Source organism: Triticum urartu, chromosome 3A (genome assembly GCF_056163025.1).
Source record: "Triticum urartu cultivar PI428250 chromosome 3A, HENAU_Tu73, whole genome shotgun sequence".
Taxonomy (NCBI): Eukaryota; Viridiplantae; Streptophyta; class Magnoliopsida; order Poales; family Poaceae; genus Triticum; species Triticum urartu.
Window position 1 is genome coordinate 711,051,352 of NC_141875.1, and position 18,045 is coordinate 711,069,396.

An 18,045-nucleotide genomic window follows, 5' to 3' on the forward strand; every position below is an offset into this window, starting at 1 on the left:
GAAAGTGAGTGGGAGCTCTGTAGCATTTCTCATATTATATGTAGATGACATACTATTGATGGGAAATGATATAGAACTCTTGGACAGCATCAAGGCCTACTTGAATAAGAGTTTTTCAATGAAGGACCTTGGAGAAGCTGCTTATATATTAGGCATCAAAATCTATAGAGATAGATCGTCATCCCCTATGCATCAGCCATAGGTTCTATTATGTATGCCATGCTGTGTACCAGACCTGATGTAAACCACGGCAGAAGATATAGAAGAGATGAGCGTCATCCCCTATGCATCAGCCATAGGTTCTATTATGTATGCCATGCTGTGTACCAGACCTGATGTAAACCTTGCCGTAAGTTTGGTAGGAAGGTACCAAAGTAATCCCGGCAAGGAACACTGGACAGCGGTCAAGAATATCCTGAAGTACCTGAAAAGGACTAAGGAAATGTTTCTCGTTTATGGAGGTGACGAAGAGCTCGTCGTAAAGGGTTACGTCGACGCTAGCTTCGACACAAATCTGGATGACTCTAAGTCACAAACCGGATACGTGTATATTTTGAATGGTGGGGCAGTAAGCTGGTGCAGTTGCAAGCAAAGCGTCGTGGCGGGATCTACATGTGAAGCGGAGTACATGGCAGCCTCGGAGGCAGCACATGAAGCAATATGGGTGAAGGAGTTCATCACCGACCTAGGAGTCATACCCAATGCGTCGGGGCCAATCAAACTTTTCTGTGACAACACTGGAGCTATTGCACTTGCCAAGGAGCCCAGGTTTCACAAGAAGACAAGGCACATCAAGCGTCGCTTCAACTCCATTCGTGAAAATGTTCAAGATGGAGACATAGATATTTGTAAAGTACATACGGACCTGAATGTAGCAGATCCGTTGACTAAACCTCTCCCTAGAGCAAAACATGATCAACACCAGAATTCCATGGGTGTTCGATTCATCACAATGTAACTAGATTATTGACTCTAATGCAAGTGGGAGACTATTGGAAATATGCCGTAGAGGCAATAATAAAAGCATTATTATTATATTTCCTTATTCATGATAATTGTCTTTATTCATGCTATAATTGTGTTATCCGGAAATCGTAATACATGTGTGAATAACAGACACCAACATGTCCCTAGTAAGCCTCTAGTTGACTAGCTCGTTGATCAACAGATAGTCATGGTTTCCTGACTATGGACATTGGATGTCATTGATAACGAGATCACATCATTAGGAGAATGATGTGATGGACAAGACCCAATCCTAAACATAGCACAAGATCGTATAGTTCGTTTGCTAGAGTTTTCCAATGTCAAGTATCTTTTCCTTAGACCATGAGATCGTGTAACTCCCGGATACCGTAGGAGTGCTTTGGGTATACCAAACGTCACAACGTAACTGGGTGACTATAAAGGTAGACTACGGGTATCTCCGAAAGTGTCTGTTGGGTTGACATGGATCAAGACTGGGATTTGTCACTCCGCATGACGGAGAGGTATCACTGGGCCCACTCGGTAATGCATCATCATAATGAGCTCAATGTGACCAAGTGTCCGGTCACGGGATCATGCATTACGGTACGAGTAAAGTGACTTGCCGGTAACGAGATTGAACGAGGTATTGGGATACCGACGATCGAATCTCAGGCAAGTAACATATCGATTGACAAAGGGAATTGTATACGGGGTTGATTGAATCCTCGACATCGTGGTTCATCCGATGAGATCATCGTGGAGCATGTGGGAGCCAACATGGGTATCCAGATCCCGCTGTTGGTTATTGACCGGAGAGTCGTCTCGGTCATGTCTGCTTGTCTCCCGAACCCGTAGGGTCTACACACTTAAGGTTCGGTGACGCTAGGGTTGTGAAGATATGTATATGCAGTAATCCGAATGTTGTTCAAAGTCCCGGATGAGATCCCGGACGTCACGAGCAGTTCCGGAATGGTCTGGAGGTAAAGAATTATATATAGGAAGTGCTGTTTCGGCCATCGGGACAAGTTTCGGGGTCACCGGTATTGTACCGGGGCCACCGGGAGGGTCCCGGGGGTCCACCGGGTGGGTCCACCTATCCCGGGGGGCCCCATGGGCTGAAGTGGGAAGGGACCCAGCCCAAAGTGGGCTGGGGTGCCACCCCCCAAGGGCCCATGCGCCTAGGGTTGGGGGGGGGAACCCTAAAGGGGGCGCCCCCTTGCTTGGGGGGCAAGCCCCCCACCCCTTGGCCGCCGCCCCCCTAGGAGATCCCATCTCCTAGGGCCGGCCACCCCCCTTGGCACCCCTATATATAGTTGAGGAGAGGGGAGGAATTCATACCTCAGCCTTGGCGCCTCCCTCTCTCCCCGTTACGTCTCTCTCTTGTAGTATAGGCGAAGCCCTGCTACTGTGACGCCCTGCATCCACCACCACGCCGTCGTGCTGCTGGATCTTCATCAACCTCTCCTTCCCCCTTGCTGGATCAAGAAGGAGGAGACGTCTCCCATCCCGTACGTGTGTTGAACACGGAGGTGCCATCCGTTTGGCGCTTGGTCATCGGTGATTTGGATCACGTCGTGTTCGACTACATCATCACCGTTCTTTGAACGCTTCCGCACGCGATCTACAAAGGTATGTAGATGCATCTGATGACTCGTTGCTAGATGAACTCCTAGATGGATCTTGGTGAAACGAGTAGGAAAATTTTTGTTTTCTGCAACGTTCACCAACAAGGGTTCCTCATCTTCTGGTGGTCGAGTGTCTTCAAGGTGGTCGAGTGAGCGCGTCTCCACGGTCGAGTGGATGATGGTTTCTCTTCGACTGCTTCTGATTCTTTGTAGAGATGTCCTTGGGGAGGGTATGTTGGACTGGTCCATGACCCTACCCTAGGTACATAGCTTCATCATTAGCCCCCGAATGGATCAGGGTTTGAGTGAGGAAGGGGTTGAGAACACTTTCGACCCACTCTTTGTGCTATGAATATGCCTTGTCCTGGAACAATGAGTTGAGGTGATGACGTCGACTCCTTTCTCAATCGCCTTGGTCCATTCTTGGTTGTTGTCGAGTGAACTTTCATGGTAAAATTCCGAATGATGACGTAGAGGGTGTTTGTCTTCAGTCAGACAGGTTGTTCTGCTCTCCGTGGATCTCGCGGGATTCGAATTTTGGGAAGTGCGCCAGACGAGCGAAACCGAGGTCATCGGGATGGACTAGGCAAGTCTCCTCGATCCCCGCGCCACCTTTTTCGCCACGTACTGCACACGCGACTGTTGCGGGATTTGTTTAGATCGCTTGGGTCCACCAGTCAGCCACTCGGTGAAAGGCCTTATAAAAGGTCTCAGGCCAGGCCTCTGTTCCGCATGCTCCCATTCTCTCTTCTCTTTCTCCCGATCCCTCCGCCACTCTCGCTTCCGCCTCGTCACCGGACCTTTGCTCGAGCTCGATCCGCCACCATGGGGAAGGAGAACACGGCGGCGCTGGAACGCGCAAAGAAGGCAACCGCGAAGGCGAAGGGCAAGCGGACCAGCCGGGGCGGATCCTCGTCGAGGTCCGGCTTGCCGGCGGGCTGGATCCAGGGCGACTGGATCCGCTCGGCAATCATGCAGGACGACCTCGACGACCTGGTGGAGGGGTGATTGATCCCTCACAAGTCGGCTCGGCTCCCGGGGGACGAAGCCGAGCCGCAGCCTAGACAGGGTGAGTGTGTCCTCCTCGCCACCCACATAGATCGCGGATTCTCACTGCCTCCCCACCCTTTCTTCCGGGGTTTTTTGAACTTCTTTGGGGCTCAACTCCACCATTTCACTCCGAACACCATAGTCTATCTGGCCGCTTTCGTGTCCATGTGCGAAAATTTCTTGGGCTATCGACCGCACTGGGGGCTTTTCAAACACATCTTCACTTGCCGCTCCCAGTCGGTCAAAAAGGCCAAGTCGAGTGATGAGAGGACGCGGGTGATCCAGATGTGCGGTGGTCTGGGGATCCAGATGAGGAGCAAGAGTACCTTCCCAGCCATGATCCTTCCTGACTCGGTCCGGGGCTGGCAGTCGACTTGGTTCTACTGCAAGGATCAGCCGACCCCTGGCCAGTCGACTAGACTTCGTCCTTTTTCCTTGGCTCGAGTGAAGAATCCTGCTCCCCTGAAGGTAGTTCCAGAAGAGAAGGCACAGGTCAAGGTGCTGGTTGAACGGGTCATCCAGCTTGTCTGCGACGGAGTGACCGAGATGGATCTGCTGGAGTTCTTTCTCGGTCGACGCATCCAACCTCTTCAGGCGCGTGATCATCCGATGTGGATGTACTCTGGGCTCGAGGATACCACTCGGATCCACCCGGAGGAGGTCAGCGAGGATATCTTGGAGAACTGGTTAAGGGGAATCACTGGCAACAAAGACAACCCTCGGGGGTCCAGGAGGGTGATTCCATTCAACAACTCGCACCAGCCGGAGCATGCATGTTTCTGTTTTATCAAGTATCTTTCCGATTCACCATGTGATGTCTTGTTTGTGGTCGATTGAATTTCCTTTGATTGTTATCCTTTCAGGCCCTCATCGAAATGTACTCGATGCCCAACAGAGTGCAGGACCCAGGCGTTGAGGAAGAAGGGAGCGGGGGCGAGAGCGGCGAGGAGCATTCGGAAGCCGAGGAGGACGAGGAGAGCGATGAATCGACTGATGAGGAAGAAGTCGATTCGCCTCCTCGCAGGGAGAGGAGGTCCAAGCACACTCATGACCCGGCAAGCACTCCGGACTTGGTGGTTGCGCCGATCGGGCAGTCCTCGAAGCGCCCCAGGACGTCTTCCCCGACGCCGACTGAGAAGGCTCCAAAGCAATCCAAGGTCGCGCCGCTCCCAGCGCCGAAAGTGCCAAAAGTCATCTCTTCCAAACCGCCCAAAGCTTTGCCCCGGATCAAAGTGACTGTTCCTACTATCTCTGGGTAACCATCTGAATCTTCCTTTACATGGATTCGATTAACTGGGTGTAACCGATTGAATGCGGGCTTTTGCAGTGCTGCTACGTCAGGGACCTCTTCATACCAGTACCGGGACGAGGAAATGGAGGATGCGGTAACCTCCAACCCAGGTATAAACTCTTACGATTTCGATTCTTGATTCTATTAGGGTCGAGTGGTTCACTTGGGGTCGAATGATCTTTCTTGCAGCTCCACCCAACATCATTGATCTTTCGGATGACGATGAAGATGTGGCTCGTAAGCCTAGGAAGAGCAAGAAGGTAGCAGCTGGCAGGGTGGTCGGCAAGAACCAACTGCAACGCCTCCCGTCCGTCAAGCTGAAGACGCGGGCAGGGCCACTGTGACGTTCGCTGCACCCTTGTTGAGTGGGCATCCCACGCGGTCGACCACACCTGTGGTTCCTTCGACTATCCAACTCCACACCATGGAGCTTCAAGCAGCCGCACCTGGGTCGTCTGCACACTTTTTCACCAGCTACCCCATCCCAGACAACCAGTCGGAAGCGGCTGCGGAAGCCATCCGACAGGCTGATATGATGATGGAGCGGGTGAAGATAGTGCACGAGAGCAGTCAGGCTGCTTACGACGCTAGTGCCACCCTTCGTGCCAATGTCCAGGTGAGTATACTTTCCGACTGCTTTTGTTCTCGAAAAATCTTCTTCTGCACAATCTTCTGTTGTTTGCGTAGAATTAGAGCACCCACTGGGTGTCGCTGTCGTTTTTGGTAGCTTCGTTCTCTCACTCGGTCTGGGCGAGTGGGACCAGAACTAGTGGGGGCACGCTAAGTGCACCCATTGGGTGTTGTCCCCGAGACCGCGGTCGACTGCTGGCAGTCGATTGTGGTCTGAGTTCTTCTTTCTTGACGGTGCAATTGTTCTCTCTTTTCCTCTTTTTTTTACTCCTTGCACTCGACTCCGATGGGCCGGTCGAGTAGGATCAGAACCGGTGGGGGCACGCCATGTGCACCCACTGGGTGTAGTCCCCGAGACCGCGGTCGACTGCTGGCAGTCGACTAGGGTCTGAACAGCTTGTTGCCCACTTCTTTAGGTTTTATTCACTCGGAAATGAACTGCCTTCGATCCTATCGGTTGATCTGTCTTTTGCCTTCTGCAGAAGTCTTGTACCCTTATTTCCAAGTTTGCTGAACTCGAATAGAAGCAGAGGCAACTCAACTTAGACTTGGAATTGGCTCAGCAAAATCTGAAAAAAGCTCAAGACGAGGCCGCTGGTATGGAAGGTAACTGATTGTCGACTGAATTTCAATATATCTATTTGGTCTCTTCTTTGATTCAATTACTTCTTTTGCAGAGAAAATGAAGTTGGCTCTGGACAAGAAGGACTCGGACCTCGCCGCCGCGCAAAAAGTAGCCCAAGACAAAACCGCTCTCGCAGACAAGAAGCTTGCTTCAATCGGAACGCTTGAAGGAGAGGTGAATAAACTGAAATCTTGTCTTAATGAAGCTAACCGCGAAGTGACCAGCCTGAAAAAGGACAAGGTCGTCCTGAACGAAAAGTTGGAGTCTGGGATCCGCAAGAGGAATGACACAGAAGCTTATCTGAGGACCCTCGCCAAGAAGCTTTATCTCACGCTGGAAGGTATTTCTTTTAATCCGACTGTGTTGATTCTTGCAATCGGATTTTACTCGGTTGACAAACTGACTTTTGGCTGCAGAACTCTGCCAAGACTTCGACGAAGAAACTGGAAGGGTCGAGACAGGTCTGGACCCTATCGCTTCTCCAGTCTGCGAGGAAACTCCGATGAATGTGCTCCGACTGGAGTCCCGCATCGCCAGTGCCACAAGCTACCTCGCACGCCTGAAGGAGGTTGTCTCTCGAATTGACTCGACGTTTTGGCCAGGGGCGACGCTTCAGAATGATCTGGAATCTCTGATGACTCGACTGAACGAGATCCCTGACCGAGTGCAAGAATGGAAGAAATCCTCCGCCCGGTGTGGTGCTGATGTGGCACTGTCCTTGGTGCGAGTCCATTGCAAGGAGGCTCGTGAAGACAAGTTGGCTGCGATCAAAGTTGCTAACACCAAAAAGCATGACTTCCAGTCCTTCATGGAGACTTTCATTGCTGCCGCCACTCGGATCGCTGATGGGATCGATCTGGACTCATTCGTGGAGCCTGCCAGCCCTCCTCCGGCCGAGTGAACAATCTAATGAAACTTGGATTTTCTTTAAATTTGCCTCGGAATCCTGAGTGGTTTCTGTAACCGTTAAACTCCTTCGGGCTTGGTGCCCGAGTACTTTTGATTCGCTGCTTGGAACCTTTTTAGGATTTATTTGAATTTGGTTTATCTCTGAATGTGCTTGTGTTTGCCTCCAGATGGACTTTGCTCACTGCAACTCGTCACCCTTGCGGATAGGGATGGAGCGGACGTTGTATTTGTGCCGCAGCTCCGAAGGAGAAGGTTGCAGTCGACCTGTACCTCGTCGTCCTTGTAGATGGGGATGGAGCGAACGTTGTATTTGTGCCGCGGCTCCGAAGGAGAAGGTTGTAGTGGACCTGCACCTCATCGTCCTTGCGGATAGGGATGGAGCGGGCGTTGTATTTGTGCCGCAGCTCCGAAGGAGAAGGTTGCAGTCGACCTGCACCTCATCGTCCTTGCGGATAGGGATGGGTCTCAAACTTAGGCAAGTGCAGGACTGTCGTTAAGTCTCTTACTGAGAGAACTTAGGCGAGTGCACGACTGCAGCTAAGCCCCCCGAGTGGGAGGATTGCTCTCCACTCGGTAGGATTTTTTTCAAACTTATGCGAGTGCTGGACTGACGTTAAGCCTCTTAGTGAGAGAACTTAGGCGAGTGCTCGACTGCGGCTGAGCCCCCGAGTGGGAGGATTACTCTCCACTCTGTAGGATTTTTCCAAACTTAGGCGAGTGCTGGACTGTCGTTAAGTCTCTGAGTGAGAGAACTTAGGCGAGTGCTCGACTGCAGCTAAGCCCCCGAGTGGGAGGATTGCTCTCCACTCGGTAGGATTTTTTCAAACTTAGGCAAGTGCTGGACTGCCGTTAAGCCTCTTACTGAGAGAACTTAGGCGAGTGCTCGACTGCAGCTAAGCCCCCGAGTGGGAGGACTGCTCTCCACTCGGTAGGATTTTTTTCAAACTTAGGCAAGTGCTCGACTGCCGTTAAGTCTCTTAGTGAGAGAACTTAGGCGAGTTCTCGACTGCAGCTAAGCCCCCGAGTGGGAGGATTGCTCTCCACTCGGTGGGATTTTTTTCAAACTTAGGCGAGTGCTCGACTGCCGTTAAGTCTCTTAGTGAGAGAACTTAGGCGAGTGCTCGACTACAGCTAAGCCCCCGAGTGGGAGGATTGCTCTCGGTGGGATTTTTTCAAACTTAGGCGAGTGCACGACTGCCGTTAAGTCTCTTAGTGAGAGAACTTAGGCGAGTGCTCAACTGCAGCTAAGCCCCCGAATGGGAGAGTTGCTCTCCACTTGGTAGGATTTTTTCAAACTTAGGCGAGTGCTGGACTGCCGTTAAGCCTCTTAATGAGAGAACTTAGGCGAGTGCTCGACTGCAGCTAAGCCCCCCGAGTGGGAGGATTGCTCTCCACTCGGTAGGATTTTTCAAACTTAGGCGAGTGCTGGACAGCCGTTAAGCCTCTTAGTGAGAGAACTTAGGCGAGTACTCGACTGCAGGTAAGCCCCCGAGTGGGAGGATTGCTCTCCACTCGGTAGGATTTTTCAAACTTAGGAGAGTGCTGGACTGCCGTTAAGCCTCTTAGTGAGAGAACTTAGGCGAGTGCTCGACTGCAACTAAGCCCCCCGAGTGGGAGGATTGCTCTCCACTCGGTAGGATTTTTCAAACTTAGGCGAGTGTTGGACTGACGTTAAGCCTCTTAGTGAGAGAACTTAGGCGAGTGCTCGACTGCAGCTGAGCCCCCAAGTGGGAGGATTGCTCTCCACTCGGTAGGATTTTTCCAAACTTAGGCGAGTGCTGGACTGCCGTTAAGTCTCTGAGTGAGAGAACTTAGGCGAGTGCTCGACTGCAGCTAAGCCCCCGAGTGGGAGGATTTCTCTCCACTCGATAGGATTTTTCAAACTTAGGCGAGTGCTGGACTGCCGTTAAGCCTCTTACTGAGAGAACTTAGGCGAGTGCTCGACTGCAGCTAAGCCCCCGAGTGGGAGGACTGATCTCCACTCGGTAGGATTTTTTTCAAACTTAGGCAAGTGCTCGACTGCCGTTAAGTCTCTTAGTGAGAGAACTTAGGCGAGTTCTCGACTGCAGCTAAGCCCCCAAGTGGGAGGATTGCTCTCCACTCGGTGGGATTTTTTTCAAACTTAGGCGAGTGCTCGACTGCCGTTAAGTCTCTTAGTGAGAGAACTTAGGCGAGTGCTCGACTGTAGCTAAGCCCCCGAGTGGGAGGATTGCTCTTGGTGGGATTTTTTCAAACTTAGGTGAGTGCACGATTGCCGTTAAGTCTCTTAGTGAGAGAACTTAGGCGAGTGCTCGACTGCAGCTAAGCCCCCGAATGGGAGAGTTGCTCTCCACTCGGTAGGATTTTTTCAAACTTAGGCGAGTGCTAGACTGCCGTTAAGCCTCTTAGTGAGAGAACTTAGGCGAGTGCTCGACTGCAGCTAAGCCCCCCGAGTGGGAGGATTGCTCTCCACTCGGTAGGATTTTTCAAACTTAGGCGAGTGCTGGACAGCCGTTAAGCCTCTTAGTGAGAGAACTTAGGCGAGTACTCGACTGCAGCTAAGCCCTCGAGTGGGAGGATTGCTCTCCACTCGGTAGGATTTTTCAAACTTAGGAGAGTGCTGGACTGCCGTTAAGCCTCTTAGTGAGAGAACTTAGGCGAGTGCTCGACTGCAACTAAGCCCCCCGAGTGGGAGGATTGCTCTCCACTCGGTAGGATTTTTTCAAACTTAAGCGAGTGTTGGACTGCCGTTAAGCCTCTTAGTGAGAGAACATAGGCGAGTGCTCGACTGCAGCTAAGCCCCCCGAGTGGGAGGATTGCTCTCCACTCGGTAGGATTTTTTCAAACTTAGGCGAGTGCTGGACTGCTGTTAAGCCTCTTAGTGAGATAACTTAGGCGAGAGCTCGACTACAGCTAAGCCCCCGAGTGGGAAGATTGCTCTCCACTCGGTAGGATTTTTTCGAACTTAGGCGGAACGGATTCGCGACTAAGCCCACCCACTAGGGGATTTCAGGAGTAAATAAGAACAACACAATCGAATGAGAGAACCGTAAGCTCTTGTCTTTGATAAACGAATTACAAAAGGTGTTGCTTATTACATTTTATTCGCACGAGTGTTTAAGTATAAAAGGGGCGGAGCAGCTCCGTGTTCCAAGCTCGTGGCTCATCTTTCTGATGCTCGATACTGTAAAGATGGTATGCTCCGTTGTGGAGAACTTTGGTGACGATGAAGGGGCCTTCCCAAGTTGGAGCGAGCTTGTGTGGTTTCTGCTGATCCACTCGAAGAACCAAGTCTCCTTCTTGAAAGGCCCGACCCCTCACATTCCTGGCGTGGAATCGACGCAAATCTTGCTGATAAATGGTCGAGCGGATCAAGGCCATCTCTCTTTCCTCCTCTAAGAGATCGACTGAATCTTGCCGGGCCTGCTCTGCTTCTGCTTCGGAGAAGAGTTCAACTCGGGGTGCATTGTGGACAAGTCACTTGGCAGAACAACTTCGGCTCCATAGACTAAGAAGAAAGGAGTTCTTCCAGTCGACCGATTAGGAGTTGTCCTTAAACCCCATAGAACTGACGGAAGTTCATCATCCCAATCACCTGCTGTGTGTTTGAGATCACGCATCAGTCGGGGTTTCAGTCCTTTGAGAATTAGGCCATTGGCTCTTTCTGCTTGTCCGTTCGACTGCGGGTGAGCAACAGGAGCATAGTCGACTCGAGTGCCCTGAGAGGCGTAGAAAGCTCTGAACTCATCAGAATTGAAGTTCGATCCGTTGTCCGTGATGATGCTGTGTGGGACTCCATATCTGAATGTCAATTCTCTGATAAAACTGACAGCGGTGCTAGCGTCAAGGTTCTTGATAGGTTTAGCTTCGATCCATTTGGTAAACTTGTCGACTGCAACGAGCACGTGAGTGAAGCCGCTTTTGCTGGTTCTCAGCGGTCCAACCATATCCAGTCCCCAAACAGCGAAGGGCCATACGAGGGGGTGGTCTTTAGGGCTGACGCTGGCTTGTGAGACATATCGGCGTAAAATTTTCAGCCTTCACATCTGTCGACTATATCTTTCGCCATCTCATTTGCTCGTGGCCAATAGAACCCAGCTCGGTATGCTTTAGCTATGATGGCCCGAGAGGACGCATGGTGACCACAGGTCCCCGAGTGGATGTCATTGAGGATCATTCGACCTTCTTCTGGTGTTATGCACTTCTGACCGACTCCAGTCACACTTTCTCTGAACAGCTACCCTCTTATCACAGTAAAAGCTTTGGATCGACGGACGATCTGTCGAGCTTCTTCTTCATCCTATGGGAGCTCTTTCCTGAGGATGTATGCAATGTAGGGCACCGTCCAGTCGGGGGTAATGGCCAGAACCTCCATGATCAGGTCGACCACAGCTGGGACCTCGACTTCAGTCGGATCTGTGGCGCTCTTAGGTTGCGGAGGCTCTTCAGTGAAAGGGTCATCCTGAACTGTCGGCGTGTGAATATGCTCCAAGAACACATTGCTGGGAATGGCTTCTCTCTTGGAACCTATCTTTGCCAATTCATCGGCTGCTTGATTTTTCAATCGGGGGATGTGGTGGAGTTCTAACCCCTCGAACTTCTTCTCAAGCTTTCTCACCACGTTGCAGTAACCAGTCATGGCTGGACTTCTGACGTTCCACTCCTTCATCACTTGATTAACTACCAAATCTGAGTCGCCATAGATCATGAGGCGACGGACGCCGAGTGAGATGGCCATGCGCAACCCATACATGAGTGCTTCATATTCTGCTTCATTGTTAGAGGAATCAAAGTGAATCTGGAGGACATATCTGAGCTTGTCTCCTCGGAGGGATACCAGAACTACTCCAGCACCAGAACCGTTCAACATCTTGGATCCGTCAAAGAACATGGTCGAGTGCTCAGAGTGAACTTGAGTCAGCAGTTGTTGTTCGATCCACTCGGCGAGGAAATCTGCTATTTCTTGGGACTTGATAGCTTTCTTTGCCTCAAACTTGATATCCAAGGGAAGGAGTTCAATCACCCATTTTGCCACTCGACCAGTTGCATCCCTGTTGTGCGGAATCTCTGACAATGGAGCATCGCTAACGACTGTAACAGAGTGATCTGAGAAGTAGTGTGCAACCTTCTTGGTGGTCATGTAAATTCCATAGACAAGCTTCTGATAGTGAGGATATCTCTGCTTTGACGGGGTTAGGACTTCAGAACTATAATAAACTGGGCGTTGAACTTTGTACGCTTTTCCTTCTTCTTCCCGCTCGACTGTAAGTACTGTACTGACGACTTGTCCAGTGGCTGCTATATAAAGCAATAGAGGCTCTTTGCTGATTGGAGCAGCAAGCACCGGCTGGGTGGAAAGCAGGGCTTTTAGCTCTGCAAATGTTGTATCAGATTCTGGAGTCCACTCAAACTTATCTGATTTCTTCATCAGTCGGTAAAGAGGCAGCGCCTTTTCACCGAGGCGAGAAATGAATTGACTTAGGGCGACCAAGCAACCAGTAAGCTTCTGGACATCATGCACATGCACAGGGCGTTATATTCGGAGTATATCGCCTACTTTATCTGGGTTAGCATCGATTCCTTGTTCGGAAACAAGAAAACCGAGTAACTTGCCTCCTGGAACTCCAAACGTGCACTTTGATGGATTGAGCTTGATATCATACCTTCGGAGGTTGGCAAAGGTTTCAGCGAGGTCGGTCAGCAGGTCGGAACCTTTATGTGACTTGACCACAATGTCATCCATGTATGCTTCCACATTCCGACTGATCTGAGTGAGCAGGCACTTCTGAATCATCCGCATAAATGTGGCTCCAGCGTTATTCAAGCCGAATGGCATTGTGACATAACATAAGCACCCGAACGGGGTGATAAAAGCTGTCTTTATTTCGTCGGGTCCGTACAGACGGATCTGGTGGTACCCGGAGTAGGCGCCCAAAAATGACAAACGCTCGCACCCAACAGTCGAATCGACTATCTGATCGATGCGAGGGAGAGGGAAGTGATCTTTCGGTCAGGCCCGATTGATATGCTTGAAATCGATGCACATGCGGAGTGAGTCATCTTTCTTTGGGACGATGACAACATTGGCTAACCACTCGGAGTGGTAAATCTCTCGGATAAACTCAGCTGCCAAAAGCCGAGCCACCTCTTTGCCGATTGCTTTTCTTTTCTGGATGGCGGACTGTCGGAGATGCTCTTTGACTGGTTTCACTTTCGGGTCGACTCGCAAACGATGCTCAGCCAGTCCCCTGGGAACACCTGACATGTCAGAAGGCTTCCATGCAAAGATGTCCCAGTTCTCACGAAGGAACTGGATGAGCGCTTCTTCCTATTTGGAGTCGAGTGTGGTTGAAATGTGGGTCGGAGCTGCGTTGGGGTCCGTCGGGTGAATGTGAACAGACTTCGTCTCGCCAGACGACTGGAATGCTGAATCTGTGGCTGGCTTCTTGGCCCGCAGCAAGTCACTTGGGTCTGCATTTTTCTGGTATTCTTGCAATTCTACTACGGCCATCTGGGCATCGGCGATCTTTGAGCCCTTCTGGAAGCACTCTTCCGCCTTTTTCCGATTACCAGAGATAGTGATCACTCCTCTGGGACTAGGCATCTTTACTTTGAGGTATACGTAACAAGGTCGAGCCATGAATCGTGCATAAGCTGGCCTGCCTAGAATTGCATGATACGCACTCTGAAAATCCACGACTTCAAACGTCAACTTTTATTTGCGGTAATTTTTGGCATCACCGAAAACCACGTCGAGTGAAATCTGACCGAGGGACGCAGCCTTCTTGCCTGGAATGACCCCATGGAAACTCATATGGCTTTCGCCGAGTCTGGACATCGGAATGCCCATTCCTTTCAACGTTTCTGCATACAGAATGTTCAGGCCACTACCACCGTCCATCAGGACCTTTGTCAGTCGAGTGCCTTTGACCACCGGGTCGACCACCAGCGCTCGCCTCCCAGGGGTGGCGATGTGCGCTGGATGATCAGACTGGTCGAATGTAATGGCAGTCTGTGACCATTTCAAGTAACTGGGTGTCGCCGGAGCGACCATGTTCACTTCTCTGTTGATGACTTTCAATTGACTTTTGCTTTCAACATCAGCAAAAATCATCAGAGTGGAATTTACATGAGGATAACCACCATCATCGTCTCCTTCACTCTCAGCCTTGTCTGCCTCCTTCTCCTTTTCCTTGGGCTGTTTCTCTCGGAACTGCTGGATCAGGAGCCGACACTATCGAGTGGTATGTTTTGGGTAAATGAAATTACCTTCTTCGTCTTTTTTGGTGTGGATATGGCACAGCAGATCCAACACGTCATTTCCATCTTGATCTTTTACTTTCTTGGGGTTCCACGGCCCTTTGGGCTTCCCCTTGAACTTTCCTTGAACCACAGCCAAGGCTTCACCCGGAGCAGCTGGTTCGGCCTTGCGTTTCTGTTTCCGACTGGAGTTCCCTCCCCCGGCTTCGTGGGCGACTGCTTTGTGTTTGCCACTCCGGAGTCGCTCTTCCTCTTCACCATTGGCATACTTGGTAGCAATTTCCATCATTCGAGTCAGGGTCATGTTTCCTGTCCGACCGAATTACAGATTCAACTCCCGGTACCTGACGCCTTCCTTGAAAGCACAAATTGCCTGATGATCAGACACATCTTCTACCGTGTGGTGTAGGGTGATCCACCTCCGGATATAATCCCTCAAAGTTTCATTCGGTTTCTGGACGCAACATTGTAATTCTGTCAAACCTGCTGGCCATTTGCAAGTACCCTCAAACGTTCTGACAAACACTCGAGCGATATCTTCCCAAGTATAGATGCTGCCAGGTGCCAACTGATTCAGCCATGCTCTAGCCGAGCCCTCCAACATCAGAGGAAGGTGTTTCATGGCCACCTCATCATTGCCGCCACCAATCTGGACAGCCACTCGGTAGTCTTCAAGCCAAGTGTCAGGCTTGGACTCTCCGGTGAACTTACTGACTCCAGTCGTCAACCTGAAGTTGGGGGGAATCACCGCAGCTCTGATAGCTCTACTGAAGCACTTTGGGTCAGAGACATGCACCCTATTGCTGGTTTGCGGGCCTCTGTCATGGCCATCTCGGTGAGCTCTGTTTCTGTCGACCAAGCCCTGCACGAGAATAGATCTCGCATCAAAGCCTGGCTCCCTGGGGTCGACTGGAACACCTCTCCCAACACTGTGAGGGCGTCTGTCTTCATGTAGCCGAGGCATGTATGACCCACTCCTGGGAGGAGGCGTGGGCACTCGACGGTGACCATCGCAATCGGCTTGACGATCATACTTCTCCTGGTTTCTGTACTGATCACGCCGCTCCCCACGTCCCTCACGCCTCGGGGGCGATCTCGGGCTATGGGCTGACTGAACTATATCTGCGACCACGGATCTGCTATGGATCCTATTCCGCGACTGAGACACGACCGTATTCTGCTCTCCCACTGCCCGGAGCAAGGCCCTGATCTGCGCCAGACCTCGGCCAGCTTCTGACTGGGAAGGTTGAATCGACTCTGCTATCCGGGCAACAGCTGCTAGGTTTTGGATCGGTGTTCGGTATACCTGAGTCGGCGGTGGAAAAAGTTGGCATCGACTGGACTCAGGAGCACGTTGACGAGCGTGATCGTCGAGTGCACGCTGGAGGTTCTCCAGCCGAGTGCGCTCAGCCAGATTGGCCAAGCGAGCCTGCTCCAAGGCCTGGGCCTCGGGTGTTTCTCCAACTATAGGAGTATGCAGGGCATCCATGTTTCGGTGACGAAGTTCTTCTCTCTGCTGCGAGGAGAGAGGCTCGGGGCGGTACTCCTCGTGAACGCGCGATGGATTGCCGTTCCCATCACCTCCATCTTCACAATTGAAGCCAGGAGGACCGCGTGGTCCATTGACCATCAGGACTTCCGCTGCCGAGTCATTGCTGCCGCACTCGGATGCAGTCTCTACGGAGCCGGCCGACAGATCGAACAGGCCGTAGAGAGACTCGTCGGGCTCGATCGTCGTGACTTGAGGGGTGGCCGACTGGCTGGCCACCGCATGCTTCACCCACCATTGAATCCTCGACCGGCCGGTGCGCTTGCTCCAGCGGGTCGCAGGGAGGGGGAAAGCCGTTGGAGTCGACTGGTACTGGGTCGACGGTTGCCGCAGGAGGATGCCGCGGACGCACGCGTGAAAGTGCGTCGCCCCGCGGGCGGGGAGCGCGTCGACGTCGAGTGGTGCCTCCTGAAGCCAAGCGGAGTCGTCGGCGACAAACACGAGCGTGCCGAGACGGATATCGCAGCCCTCAGCCAAACCTCCGCCTGGAACCATGATGATGGGGATCGGAAAAATTACAACTTCTCCAATAAGTCGCTAAGACACCTGCCCCACGGTGGGCGCCAACTGTCGTGGATCTAAGACTGACAGTAGAATAGGGGGTAAGTTTGAGGAGGCAAGATCCTATCTATGGAGGAGTTGTACGCACGAGTTTACGAGTTCAGGCCCTTCTCAAAGGAAGTAACAACCCTACGTCTCGGAGCCCTAAGGCGGTCGACTGAATATATGTGTGTGAATTATAGAAAGTGCGAACCCTTGTCCCAGAGGAGGCGGTGGCTTATATAGAGTGCGCCAGGACCCCAGCTCCCCTCCGTTACACAGGGTTCAATGCTCATAAAGGAAAGGCGTTCCTGGTAACGTCTACAGTAAAGTGCCATAAATGCTCATAATGCTATGGTTTAAGTCCTGACCATTGCAGAGTGGAGGGTTCCTCATATTCTGGTGGTCGAGTGTCTTCAAGGTGGTCGAGTGAGCGCGTCTCCACGGTCGAGTGGATGATGGTTTCTCTTCGACTGCTTCTGATTCTTTGTAGAGATGTCCTTGGGGAGGGTATGTTGGACTGGTCCATGACCCTACCCTAGGTACATAGCTTCATCACCCACCCCCCTGGGCGCGCCCTCCACCCTCGTGGGCCCCTCCTGGCCCTCCTGACGTACTTCTTCCGCCTATATATCTCCATATACCCTAAAAACATCCGAGAGAACAATAGATCAGGAGTTCCGCTGCCAGAAGCCTCCGTAGCCACCGAAAGCCAATCTAGACCCGTTCCGGCACCCTGCCGGAGGGGGAATCCTTCTTCGGTGGCTGAGGGTATGTACCAGTAGCTATGTGTTTGATCTCTCTCTCTCTCTCTCTCTCTCGTGTTCTTGATTTGGCACGATCTTGATGTATTGCGAGCTTTGCTATTATAGTTGGATCTTATGTTTCTCCTCCCCCTCTTCTCTCTTGTAATGAATTGAGTTTCCCCTTTGAAGTAATCTTATCGGATTGAGTCTTTAAAGATTTGAGAACACTTGATGTATCTCTTGCCGTGCGTATCTGTGGTGACAATGGGATATCAGGTGATTCACTTGATGTATGTTTTGGTGACCAACTTGCGGGTTCCGCCCATGAACCTATGCATAGGGGTTGGCACACGTTTTCGTCGTGATTCTCCGGTAGAACTTTGGGGCACTCTTTGAGGTCCTTTGTGTTGGTTGAATAGATGAATCTGAGATAGTGTGACGCATATCGTATAATCATACCCACGGATACTTGAGGTGACATTGGAGTATCTAGGTGACATTAGAGTTTTGATTGATTTGTGTCTTAAGGTGTTATTCTAGTACGAACTCTAGGGATGTTTGTGACACCTATAGGAATAGCCCAACGGATTGATTGGAAAGAATAACTTTGAGGTGGTTTCATACCCTACCATAATCTCTTCATTCATTCTCCGCTATTGGTGACTTTGGAGTGACTCTTTGTTGCATGTTGAGGGATAATTATGTGACCCAATTATGTTATTATTGTTGAGGGGACTTGCACTAGCGAAATTATGAACCCTAGGCCTTGTTTCAACACATTTCAATATCGTTTACGCTCACTTTTATCATTAGTTACCTTGCTGTTTTTATATTTTCAGATTACAAAAACCTTTATCTACTATCCATATACC

The 18,045-nt window shown here is 51.2% G+C and overlaps 1 protein-coding gene across 1 annotated transcript; it reads left to right on the plus strand.

Annotated features, from left to right (window-relative positions):
* The first annotated feature begins 6,247 nt into the window (after positions 1-6,247).
* Positions 6,248-7,091, plus strand: LOC147981996 (uncharacterized). The gene is made up of 2 exons (XM_087517254.1): positions 6,248-6,530; positions 6,607-7,091. The coding sequence occupies exons 1-2, from the start codon at positions 6,248-6,250 to the stop codon at positions 7,089-7,091; spliced, it is 768 nt and encodes a 255-aa protein (XP_087373380.1).
* The last annotated feature ends 10,954 nt before the right edge of the window (positions 7,092-18,045 follow it).